The following is a 13,336-nucleotide window of genomic DNA, read 5'->3' as shown; positions in this document are numbered from 1 at the left end:
GTCAAACCCTGCCAAATATGATCAAGTTGAGAAGTATTCCATTAGAAGTAATTTGATATTTGTCTAAGTTCATTGATTAACTTGTTCATCTGAGGTTCACGAACACACACACACCACACAGGTAATACCAATTACAATGATTAACATTATATCCCTGGAACTTTTTTAACAGTAATTAGCTATGCCCTAGAGATTATCATTCAATATAAGTGACAGTTTTTTTTTTACAGGAAAACATTTCAATAGAAATCAGTGATTGTAAAGGAAAAGTTTGAAATTTCAGACAATAACAAATAAGTGACTGAAATGATTTCTGTATAAAAATAATTTTGTCTGAAATAACATTCTAATTAGTTTTCAAAAGTACCAGGATTATAATTTTATACGTCAGACGCGCGTTTCGTCTACATAAGACTCATCAGTGACGCTCAGATCAAAATAGTTAAAAAGCCAAACATATACAAAGTTGAAGAGCATTGAGGACCCAAAATTCCCAAAAGTTGTGCCAAATACGGCTAAGGTAATCTACTCCTGGGGTAAGAAAATCTTTAGTTTTTCGAAAAATTCAAAAGTTTTGTAAACAGAAAATTTATAAAAATGACAGACCATATGAATAAAAGATATCATTTTCATCATCTTAATGGCTTATTTTTACTAATTTAAAAATTCAGGAAACAAGGTGAAGGATAAGTAAGAAATGAATTCTACTTGTTTTTTTTTCATTCAATCAACTTAAAACATAATATACCTTTACATCGGATATATGCCTGTAACAAAAACTTGCCCCACACATCAGCATGAAAAGTTAACAGAATAAAATACTTTACCTTAGGCTAAAAAGAAAAAGTTGCCCCTCATTATGTCTCATCTTTGCATTCCGTTCCCTCTTTTCCCCATGATTCACGAGTCGACCCAGCCGCCCTGTTTCTTGCGTAGCATCAATGCTTTAAAAAAAGGAGTGAGTTAATAAGTACAGTGTTTCTGTTGAATTTTTCGTCAGACTTCATAGCTAATTTGCAAAAAGTAAGAAGTAATATAATAAACTTAGTATACTCCATGTAAATATAGGGGATGGGGGCCAAATTATTTTGTATTTATTTTTAATTGGAGATTTCTCCCTGTTGCGCAATTCATTTGTACTTAGTAAATGTGTTTCGAAACTATCTATAATAATTTACACATCCTGTTTGATGTGTATCTACTGCCATATCACTATTTGTTGTTTCTTTATATAGATCATAAATTATTTAGGTTGGAACCAGCTTCGACCGAATTAGAAAAGTCTTGTTTTTGGCCCCAGTTTCTAAATGGTTAAAGCCTTCACCCTCAAAATAGACCCAAACTTTCCATGTGTGGTATGGAACCTTATGGCACAATTTCATAGAGATCCATCAACTAATACTTTAAGAAACTGTCCAGAAACCAGAAAAAAACTTTTTTCCACCTTTTTTTTGGCCCCTTTTACCTGAACACTTTGAGCTATAACCCTAAAGCCAAACACAACCCTCACTTGTGGTATGGAACCTTGCGTTTCAATTTCAATTATATAGCGATCCATAGACTACTTTCAACAAGAAAAACCTTGCTTTTCACCCTTTATTTGCCTCTTATTCCTCAACAGTATGGGCAATCACCCCCTAAGTAAATCTTAACCTTCCCTTTTTTCAGTATGGAACCTTGTGGTAAACTTCAAAGAGCTCCATGCACTTATACACAAGTTATTGTCCAGTAACTAAAAAAATGCTTTTTTGGACCTTTCTTTTGTGGTATTGAACCTTGTGGGTAAAATTTCATAGAGATCTTAAACTTAAGTTATTGTCTGGAAACCAAATGTTTTCGGACACCAACGACACCGATGATGTGGTAGTAATATACGAACACATTTTTTTTGCGATCATTTAAAAAACAGAATGTAACCAACTGTTCCTATGGTCATAGAGATATTCTCATATAATTTCATAAGAATCTGTTCCCAACAAGTAATTGTGCAAGAATGTTCACAGCATTGTTATGTAATGACAACATTGCTATACCATACTATACAACACAAAATTAAAAAAAAAATACAAGCAAATGCATCACTTACCACAATTTCTTCTTTCCAAAATTATAAAAAAATCGAAATCCAGTAGGACCATCAGCTTCCCTCCTTTCCCCCTCCTCTGCTGAAATGGTTTCTCCTGCATAATGTAGGAGAAAATCCCCCGCCATTCTATTAATGGTAGTAACAACACCTCTTCCTGTACATGTAAAAATAAAACATTAACCAACATGTAGCTAGTATAAGACCACATAATCTTAAACCTCTAGTAGATTAATTTCAAATTCAAATTATTAGCAATGAAGGAATATTGTTCTTATTCTGCAATCTAACTGATAACATAGCAATTAGAGCTGAAATAAACAAGTCTTTTTTATTCTGACTTATAGAAATCAAATCATGTATTTTGATAAAAATATGTTTACAATTTTGGACTGGTCTAAGACAGAAAATGACAGACTTGTTTAAGTCAATTTATGCTTCATACAACAGGATAAAAAACACACTATTTGATTCTGTGGTCAAAGTACATCACCTATGACAATAATTTTTTTTTCTGAAAATTTACAAGGACCTGAGTTATCTACAAGTAATGATCTGATTGAACAGTTTTTCGTTACATCTTAGTTTTTTTTCAATTTTAGTGGTTATAAATGGTTGCATCAGAAATTAAATGAACATTGTCTCCCATTTTTTTTAAGAATCAAACTCATATTTTTCTTCAGAAGACAAAGCATTGGCTCATAAATAATGTTGTCTCAATTTCATGTAGATGCTTGACTTTTTTTATATTTGTACATGGGTCTTGAAGTTTACCAAGTATGTAAAACTGAAGTGGGCAGAGCAAAAAGGTATATGTATAAAATAGTGCCTTATTTCTTTGAAATTCTGAGACACATCAAGATCAAACTGCAAAGCAATTACTCGGTTCGAATTTGTTTGACACTATCCCTGTTGATGTCAATGGTGATAGGATTGCTACCTGCTTAATTCCATATTCATGGCATTATTAAGTGAGAGGTTTAGCTAGCTATAAAAAAAGGTTTAATCCTCCATTTTCTTCAAAGGAAATATCAGGAATATGACAGTTGTTTCCATTCTTCTGATGTGTTTCAGCCTTTTGTTTTGCCATTTGATTTAGGACTTTCCATTTTCGGTATTTTTGTTATTTATATGTATACAACTCCCATGGACAGACGACAGACATACAGAAAGATGGATGGAAGGAGGGGATGATTCCTATATATCGCCCACAAACAAACTACACAAGTTCATTAATCTATATTTGTACTTACCCTTGCCTGGTACATTTCTTATTTCAAAACCATCTGGGTCAAAATGAATTTTTGCCCAGTAAGCTAGGTCCACTACCTCCTTTTTGCCACGTGTTCTTTTATAGCTCTGGCCTGAAATTACATTTGAGGAATACTAGAAAACCGGGAACCATAATTAAAAATCTAAATAGTTATAGTCGCCATATAAAAAAAAAACAATATTGTTGTGTTAAATCCAGGGCCAAATCTAAGATTTTTGAGAGGGAGAAGTGACATCTCCTTCCATGAGAGAGTTGGGAGAAGTGGTCAATTTCCATTTCCGTTTCGTTTGCAGTGTTTTCGTGAACATCATTAAGCAAAAACTGTTTTATTTGTGCAATAAAAAATATAATTGCAGTGTTTTATATGATTATGATATTGTATAAAATGTATGAATTGAAAATTCTTAATAACTAGAGGCTCGAAAGAGTCTGTGTCACTCACCTTGGTCTATGTGCATATTGAACAAAGGACACATAACAAAATTGTGGTTTAGTGATGGTGATGTGTTTGTAGATCTTACTTTTCTGAACATTCTTTCTGATTACAATTATCTCTATCTATAATGAACTTGGCCCAGTAGTGACAGTGGAAAATATTTTGTAAAAATTTATCAAAATTTACCAAAATTTATGAAAATTGTTTTAAATGGACTATAAAGGGCAATAACTCCTTAAGGGGTCAATTGACCATTCTGATCATGTAACTTATTTGTAGGTCTTACTTTGCTGTACATTATTGCTGTTTACAGTTAATCTCTATCTATAATAATATTCAAGATAATAACCAAAAGCTGAAAATTTTTCTTAAACTTACCAATTCAGGGGCAGCAACCCAAAAACTGGTTACCCGATTGGTCTGAAAATTTCAGGGCAGATAGATCTTGCTCTAACGAACCATTTTATCCTCCTCAGATTAACTCTAAATGCTTTGGTTTCAGAGATATGAACCAAAAACTGCATTTACCCTATGTGCTATTTTTAACCATGTCAGCCATCTTGGTTCGTGGGCGGGGTCATCAGACACACTTTTTGAACTACATACCCTTATGATGATTGTGGACAAGTTTGGTTAAATTTGCCTTAGTAGTTTCAGAGGAGAAGATTTTTGTAAAAGATTACAAAAATTTACGTCAAATTGTTAAAAATTGACTATATAAAAGGGCTATAACTCCTTAACGGGTCAATTGACCATTTTGATCATGTTGAATTATTTGTAGATCTTTCTTTTCTGAACATTATTGCTGTTTACAGTTTATCTCTATCTATAAAAATATTCAAGATAATAACCATAAAACGGCAAAATTTCCTTAAAATTACCAATTTAGGGGCAGCAACCCAACAACCGGTTCTCCTATTCATCTGAAAATTTCAGGGCAGATAGATCTAGACTTGATAAACAATGTGATCCCATGTCAGATTTGCTCTAAATTCTTTGGTTTCAGAGATATAAGTCAAAATCTACATTTTACCCCATGTTCTATTTTTATCCATGGCGGCCATCTTGGTTGATTGGCCGGGTCACCGGACACATTTTTTAAACTAGATACCCCAATGATGATTGTGGCCAAGTTTGGTTAAATTTGGCCCAGTAGTTTCAGGAGAAGATTTTTGTAAAAGTTAAGGACGACGGACAACGACGGACGCAAAGTGATGAGTAAAGCTCACTTGACCCTTAGGTTTAGACAATGTAGTTGTTATCCATTCATTCAACCTTTTGTGCTGTCAACTTGAAATCAAGTTTTTTGCCTGCCTAGTTATATTATCATGCATTAATCCCATGTGCATCTGCTTCAATTTTTTTTTATTAAGTCAAGAAAAATGTGACTCCCATTTTATGTGATGACTTTTTAATGACTGGATAATGTTAATGTTTATCATCACATGTCATAATTTGGTAAAATGATGACTGTCCGGGACATCATGTAAGCTGCAAGTTGAAAATTGATCGTTACTCGTAAGCCTATATATAAATGAAAATATTTATCAATCACTTTTTAATTAATCAACCTATCCATTAGATGTCTTTCTACCTTTTATATTTCAATTTTTAATCAAAGAATATAAAACATGTTCCGTTCATTCCCACCCTTAACCTATCGAATAGTAAAATTGATCGTCTCGTGATAAATGAAAAGAAAACAAATCAGCTGAGTGATTATGCAACATCCTCAGATGAAAATCATTGTAAAATGATATTTAAACTCAAACAGATGCTCTGTTTCTCGTTTCAATAGTTTTTAATGGATGTTCAAAGTCGCAGTTGTGTTTATTTCATTTAAACGTCGACAGTATTACTAGTCCTGGGTCGTTTCGAAAATTTCGATTTTCCTTGTCCATTGCCATTTTTGTTTACCTGTGAGACTTGTTAAATACAAGTTGTCTCCGTTTTAGCGATTTTGATAGCGATTTGACTTCGCCATGAAGTCAGTCGGCCGGGGAGTTTTAGCGATTTTCAAAATTCCTTGGCGACTTAAATCGTCATTTCGCCGGCAAAATTACAGCCTGGTTAAATCAAACAAAGTTTAATTCTGCACCCTTTGGACCTCAATGTGGATCAATTTGAAAACAGGCCCAAAATTAAAAAAATAAATATAGTTAGATTCTGCATATAAAAGAACCCTAAAAATACATTTTTTTAAAGGACCACATGGGAATGATCTCTACCAAGTTTAGTTTCTTTAGACAAATATGACTAATGGGCCAGACTACAACTATAACAGGTTAAAAATAGCAACTTCAATAACATGAATAATACAGAGAATAATACATGGCAAAATCCGTATCACATGCCGTATCATCCCGAATGCCTTCATGCCAGAGGGTTGATATTGGTCGAGGGTGATAAGGCATGTGATACGGATTTTGCCATGTTTTATATGCTTTATTGTATATTTAATCAGGAGACTGTCCGTATAGAATATAAACGAGAAATCCGAGTAGGGGTGCAATAAAGGGTGCACATCAAAGTTGAGCGATACGGATTAAACAACGGGCTATTTATCAAATATTCAAAACTACTGTATTTACTAATAAATATATGATAAATATATGTAATATACCACTGTCCACTGTATGGTTTGACCCAGTATCTTTCTTCCTTTTCCTTGACCTAGAATATAAATAAGTATCTAACATATGGTATATTGGTTGTTTTTCCCAATTTCATTGAAAATCGCGTTAAAATATTCCCAAAACTGGCCATCGGCTTTGTGGCACAGAACTCGTTGAGAATAACAATGAAAACTTACCTTTAGAAATGTTTTTTTATTCAAAAGAGTGGAAAAAACGTTTTCTGTACTAATTTTGTACGCTGGTAGTAGCGTAGTGACGTCAATGCTTAGTTTATCCATGTGATAAGTTCAAAGACATATACCGAACGAACCAACAAGATGACCGATTTTAGACTACGGTAGGATACTCAAATGAGGGATTGTTACTCATTTGGGGAACAACCTGTTCAAGAACCATCAAGGGGAAAAAGACTTCAAGAACTCTGACTTTGAGATCATGGAATTTATTATCTGTGACTGGTGATGAGTGCATTTTTCGTGACTAGTTTCCTGACACTTCAATTTGATATATGTTCTCCTAGTCCAGCCCTGGCCTCAGTGACTCATTTTTTTTTTTTTTTTTTTTTTTTGGCCTCAGTGACTCATTTTTTTTTTTTTTTTTTGTCACTGAGTCCAGCTCACCCTCCATTACCTTCAATGGTGCAAGCTCCCGGGTAGATTACCCGGGGACGATAGAGACAATGCCAGAGAGCTCAATTACGAAAAATGTATCACAAATAGTAAAACTTGATAAAATAAACAAGTTGCATACCTGAAATGCTTGTACACTATATGGAAACTCATCTTAACAGAAGGAAATCCCTTGCAGTCGGAGCTGTGAACATCTTGTTTACATCAGTAACGCTATATTACGGAACGTGACGTTTCTACGCTATAACGTCAGACGAAACGAATTCAATGTATCGATACAGATTTTCAACGTTTAAACTCGTTAAATCAACTATTTAGCACCTTAAACTATTTAAACACGGACCTTAGGGCACTGGATGCTGCTGCTATATTATGACACTTTAAATCATGTTTACATATGTGTACTTTCTGTTGTTCAGATGAAGTTTACTGATTGTGTTTTTTTTTTTCTTCAGTTCCCAGCCAGTGACAGAAAGTTCAAACCAAATTAATCAGTTTTAACTTTTCCACATATCATGGTTCCTTTCAGTAAATGACAGGACAATTATTATAATAAATTTCTTCATTAATATATCATCACACTTTTATTTTTTTAAACAATTTTTTTTATCCCGAAATTCCATGAAAAATCCCGAATATTTAATTTGGGGTTGCCGTACGGCCAACAGGCGGCTCTGTCCATTTCCTTGCGATAACTTACAATATATCAACCTTTTTGAATGTGAATTAATTGTTACTTATGACAAAAGGAAGAACAACTTTAATACTGACGATTTTCATTTTCTCTCATTTTTTTAAAGTTCTTGTCACCACATTCCTTATATTTTATCGGACCACATATAAATTATCACGTTGTGATTGGTTAAACGCCGTCACGTGGTGACCCCCTATGAGACTGTAGGGGGTTAGTAAGTTTCATAGGGGGTTCATGACGCATTACTGGTGACGTCATCTATTGCTGTTGTTGTGTTTCATTGTTTATTTTTCAACAAAACGCAGCAGAAAAAGTCCAGCGTCCGATAAATTCATTATACGGTTAACTACTGACCCCCTACAGATCCATAGAGGGTGAATAGAATTCAAAGGGGATTCGGCCTCCGGCCTCACCCCCTATGGATTTTACTAACCCTCTATGGATCCGTATGGGGTCAGTAGCGAACCATATAACTTATAATAGCACCATTATATTGTTTTAACCGTCCGGCAGTCCAATTTGCACTGGGTATATATAGGTTTCATATATGTAAGACACAAATCGACGTCCAATGATGATATCACAATAAAATAAGATTCCAAATCGACAGCCAATTATATCACCCTCTAATCGACGGCCAATTCTATCACCCACTAATTGACGTCCAATTATTTTCTTCTCTAATCGATGTCCAATTTTTTGTTTCTCTAATCGACGTCCGTTTGAATGGACCTATGGGAAGATCATAACGCCGAGACATTGTTGGCCAACATTCCGTATGATAGGTAAATATATCTAAAACAAATGAAGAAAACTGCCGAAATAACAGATCTGAAACTAGGATTGTTCGAGAGAGTAGTAAGGACAGTTCTAGGACCTAGGTCAATATTTTCACAACCAAAACATAGTATATGTGACAAATAAAATATAATAAAACTTTTTTTAGCGTATTTCCGATGTTTACAGGTTGTGATATTATTTTATGTAATTTAAGAGAGCTTACTGAAAAAACAATGAGATGTGGTGTGATTGCTAATCGGACAACTATACACAAGAGTTCAAATTATATAGCCCAAGGCCTTCACCGTTATAGCTAGCTGTTTGGTGTGAACCAAGGCTCCGTGTTGAAGACCGTATTTTGACCTATAATGGCCTGTGTTGCTTCACAGCTTGGATGGAGAGTTGTCTCCATTGACACTCATACCACATCTTCTTATATTTATACGCAACCGTACGTCTTTCAACAATGATAAAGTCGACAATTAAAAGCCACGACATGAAACATATAAAACAATTATTATAGAACTAAAAACTACCCTGGCATTTACTCCTTCATTTTGTCCATTGTTGAAAACTGAGTGTTGCCCAATATATATGTCAATTTGTTTTCTTTGTCGTTGGGTTCTTATTTATGTATACTCACATGCCGTTTATCAATATGCATGTATCTGTGTAAGTGTAAGTGCCGCAATTTATTATTTCATTATTCATTGATATTGGACATCGATTAGAGAAGACTGCAATAATTTAAATCGGACGGCGTTTTGGCAATAAATGACAGCATATTGGAAGGCGATTAGAGGATCAAACGTCAATTTTAGAAAGTGACGTCAGATTTGGACGTCGATTAGAGACTGGTCGTCGATCTGAGTCTAACATATATACGGCTTATCTATTAGGACGGCAGCCTTTTAAATTGTATACCTGCTTGCATGCTTGTACTAAAGCTGTGTAAATGAGGGTCTGGAGGGGGGGTCTGTCATTCTGTAAACATTTAATTTTCACTCCTTTTTACTCTAATCTTTAAAAAATTAACTCCTTTTTCCTCTAATTTTCAAAAAATTAGACCACGCATTTCTCTAATCTTCATTTTTTAATGGCATTATTCTTTAATCATTTAACCCCATCCAAACAGTCTTCACGACTAACTTTTAAATCTACAGGCCCAGAGCTCAATTTTTGAAATTTTTTAGTTAGATTCTGTTGGCCTGTAGATATGATTTTTACAGGCCCGAGAGCAATTTTACTAGTCTGGGCTGCCTGGGCTGCCACTCAGCGTGAAGACTGTCCAAACCCTCGTATATCGTCAGTTTTTTTTTGGAAATGACAGGTTGTTGGATTTGGCATTATGATACGATATAAAATAACACGCAGAATACAGACTCTGGCTTACATGTCGTACATGCACAATTTCAAACTGGAATTTTTGCGCGGAGTGTTTAACTTATATAGAGGGTACATATGTTAGCGTAATTTCATTCCGTGTATTTATTCCGGGTATCTGTTTTTCACTAGAGAATATTGGAAGTAAAAAGTGTCACGAGCGTCGATCTTGGTATCGTTTTGTTTATATTGACCTGTTTATTGTTTACATATACATTTATGGGTTGAAATTAGAATATTTTAATAATATTAATAATAATTAGAATAATTTTCAGGGAACCAGCTTACTAGTCCTTCATTTCTGAGTAATAATATAAATTTTTCGTCAATAGACAAGTTATAAAATTGATCGTTATGTTTTACTGCTTCATTATACAATATATTTCGAAGGTCTGCATATAGAGAACATAAAGTAACTACATGTTTCTCATCTTCAATTTCGTTTTTACACATAACATCTAACAACATCTTTCATTTATTGGCTTTTTCTCATATCGTCCTGTTTCTATTTTATCTAAATTTTGCATAAGCACTTCTAAATTTAATAGATATATTTTGTTTTAAATATAACTCTGTACAATATTGTGATGTTATCGCTTTTAAGTACGAAGCTTGTTACCATTACTCTGTGACAAAATTTTCGTTTGCCCTTCTGAAATATATTTATTAAATAAAACATTTTCAATTTGTAGAACAATTTTCTTTAAGCAGCACACTATCAATACTAGTATACAAATCAAAGTTACAATCTTTTAGTTTTTTCATGACTCTATTACACCAGTTTTTTTTTTTATTATTTACAGCATTTTTATGTGACCATTTGAAAACTTTATAATTTATTCTGTCATTGGTCATGTCCGCTGACTACATCTTGCCCAATGCCTAAATACACATGTCTATTGTTTTACACTAGGAGGTCTCCAGCCCATATGTCCCCATTAATTTCATCATCTGGCTTATACTTACCAACACCTACATGTATAAAAAAAAAACTGATAGCTCTGTTCTGGACAGCGTTGATACAAGAAAAAGAATGAGTGCCCCAAATGAATGCACCTTAGCTTATTACTGACCAGAGTATCAAACTAGATATCATTGAGATGGGAACCATCTCTGTGGGCCCCGCTGTGAATAATGTGCATTAAAAAATTGTATTTTTACCATGGGACATGGGTTTGTCAACTGAAATCAAAGTTTTTGACCTTGACCTTTTACCTAGGAAGTTGTAAATAAATTATGACACACCCTTTGGTGTTGGTTTATAAACATGTCAAGTATAAACTTTGAAATGATAACGGTTCTCAAGATATAGAGCGGACACGATCTTTACCATAGGACATGGGGTTGTCAACTGAAACCAAAGTTTTTGACCTTGACCTTTGACCTAGGAAGTTGCACATAAATTATGACACACCCTTTGGTGTTGGTTTATATACATGTCAAGTATAAACTTTGAAATGATAACGGTTCTCAAGATATAGAGCGGACACAATCTTTACCATAGGACATAGGGTTGTCAACTGAAACCAAAGTTTTTGACCTTGAACTTTGCCCTAGGCAGTCGTTCATAAATTATGACACACCCTCTGGTGTTGGTTCATATACATGTCAAGTATAAACTTTGCAATCATAACGGTTCTCAAGATATAGAGCGGACACGATCTTCACCACAGGACACAGGGTTGTCAACTGAAACCAAAGTTTTTTGACCTTGACCTTTGACCTAGGAAATTGTACATACATCATGACACGCCCTCTAGTGGTGGTTAATTAACATGTAAAGTATAAAGTATGAAATCATAATGGTTCTCTAGATATGGAGCGGACACAAAGTGTTACGGACGGACGGATGGACGGACGGACAGACTGATCACTATAGGGGACCCGCCTTTGGCAGGGCCCTAATAATGTTTTAGAGGTACTGTCATGACTGTGCTAGAAACCACAATGTGCTTTACATTTAACAATTAATAAACTTAGAGCTCGACTAGCAGACCTTGCTACAGCTTTAGCCATAATATTAGGAAGAGTGGTGGATATTTGGAACTGGATCCGGATTAACCAACCTTTTAAATTCTGTTGATGGATAAAATGCAATATGTAAACTTGTCGCAAAATTTACGTTTTCCTATAAAATTACAAGACCAAAAATGGTGACCCAAGTTTTTATGCATACAATGACTTATACTGATGTAACTCGATTCAAAATACAAGTGTGCCAAAAAGTTTAGAAATCGGGAGATATGCCATTCGGTATCGTGTTACGAGTTTAAACGTTGAAAATCTTTATCAATACATTGAATTCGTTTCGTCTAACGTTATAGCGTAGAAACGTCACGTTCCATGATATAGCGTTACTGATGTAAACAAGATGTTCACAGCTCCGACTGCAAGGGATTTCCTTGTTAAGATGAGTTTCCATATAGTGTACAAGCATTTCAGGTATGCAACTTGTTGATTTTATCAAGTTTTACCATTTGTGATACATTTTTCGTACTTGAGCGCTCTGGCATTGTCTCTATCGTCCCCGGGTAATCTACCCGGGAGCTTGAACCATTGAAGGTAATGGAGGGCAAGCTGGACTCCGTGACAACAAAAATAATTTTTTTTTTAAATGAGTCACTGAGGCCAGGGGACTGAGGCCAGGACTGGACTATATGTTCTCCCTGATGAAGGTGTTAAAAAAATACATCTATTAGGTATATCCTTGCAAATTTTTACTCCGGCCTAGTCCAAATAATTATGAAGTCTTGTAAGGCTATGATATACTTTAAAGGCTACTTAACTTCGTATTTTATTGGGACACCGCCATCCAAATTTTTTTTTTCAAATAGCCTTACAAGACGTCATAATTATTTGGACTAAACTCCCGCCATGCCCGCATGAGCGCCTTAATAATTTCAAGGCAAGATGAGATGGAAAATTGCACATACAGAAAAAAAAACTTTTTTTGTTACATTCTCTTATATCAGTCATATCATATCAATTACGTATTTATTTTGGCGATATGTTACTTTTATCTGTAAAAGACCGGTTTCAACTTTGACTTTCTCCGTCCTATCTTCTACAGGATCTATTGTTTCTTCCGGTGAAAATTTTAACCTTTTGTATTAAATGATATCCCATACACTAGGCCTACTATTACACATTTCATTGTTTAAAATTAATTAACTTACAGCTCTTCTTTTCGGGCCACCATCCCACCATCTTTCATAATCCCGCCATTTACATACCACGTGATAATAATGCAACTCGTGACCGGATTCCGGGATATTTATAGAAACTTTGTGGGATTTTCTAAAATAAGTCAATACGTGGTCATGATGGTGGTATTCAAAATAATTTAAAAATAGATTTTCATTGTGGGATTCTTTTCCAAAAAATTTTGTGGGTCATTAATTCAGACTTTTGTGCAGTAAATA

At 34.5% G+C, this 13,336-nt stretch overlaps 1 protein-coding gene across 3 annotated transcripts in view; it reads right to left on the bottom strand.

The window, feature by feature from the left end:
* LOC143075943 (uncharacterized) overlaps positions 1-13,336 on the bottom strand; it is an 85,134-nt gene extending 71,798 nt beyond the window's left edge. Inside the window, exons 1-5 of one of the 3 annotated variants that reach the window (XM_076251545.1) lie at positions 13,091-13,336; positions 6,416-6,465; positions 3,337-3,447; positions 2,087-2,240; positions 828-944 (exon numbers count right to left, since the gene is read on the bottom strand). In XM_076251545.1, the coding sequence (XP_076107660.1) occupies positions 828-944; positions 2,087-2,240; positions 3,337-3,447; positions 6,416-6,465; positions 13,091-13,128 (470 nt within the window). In that variant the 5' untranslated portion in view covers positions 13,129-13,336. The remainder of the gene's footprint in view (positions 1-827; positions 945-2,086; positions 2,241-3,336; positions 3,448-6,415; positions 6,466-13,090) is intronic. The other 2 variants (XM_076251544.1, XM_076251543.1) reach the window with 2 other exon arrangements.

This window comes from Mytilus galloprovincialis, chromosome 5 (assembly GCF_965363235.1).
Source record: "Mytilus galloprovincialis chromosome 5, xbMytGall1.hap1.1, whole genome shotgun sequence".
In the NCBI taxonomy this organism is placed as follows: Eukaryota; Metazoa; Mollusca; class Bivalvia; order Mytilida; family Mytilidae; genus Mytilus; species Mytilus galloprovincialis.
This window is presented reverse-complemented; position numbering and strand designations above follow the sequence as displayed.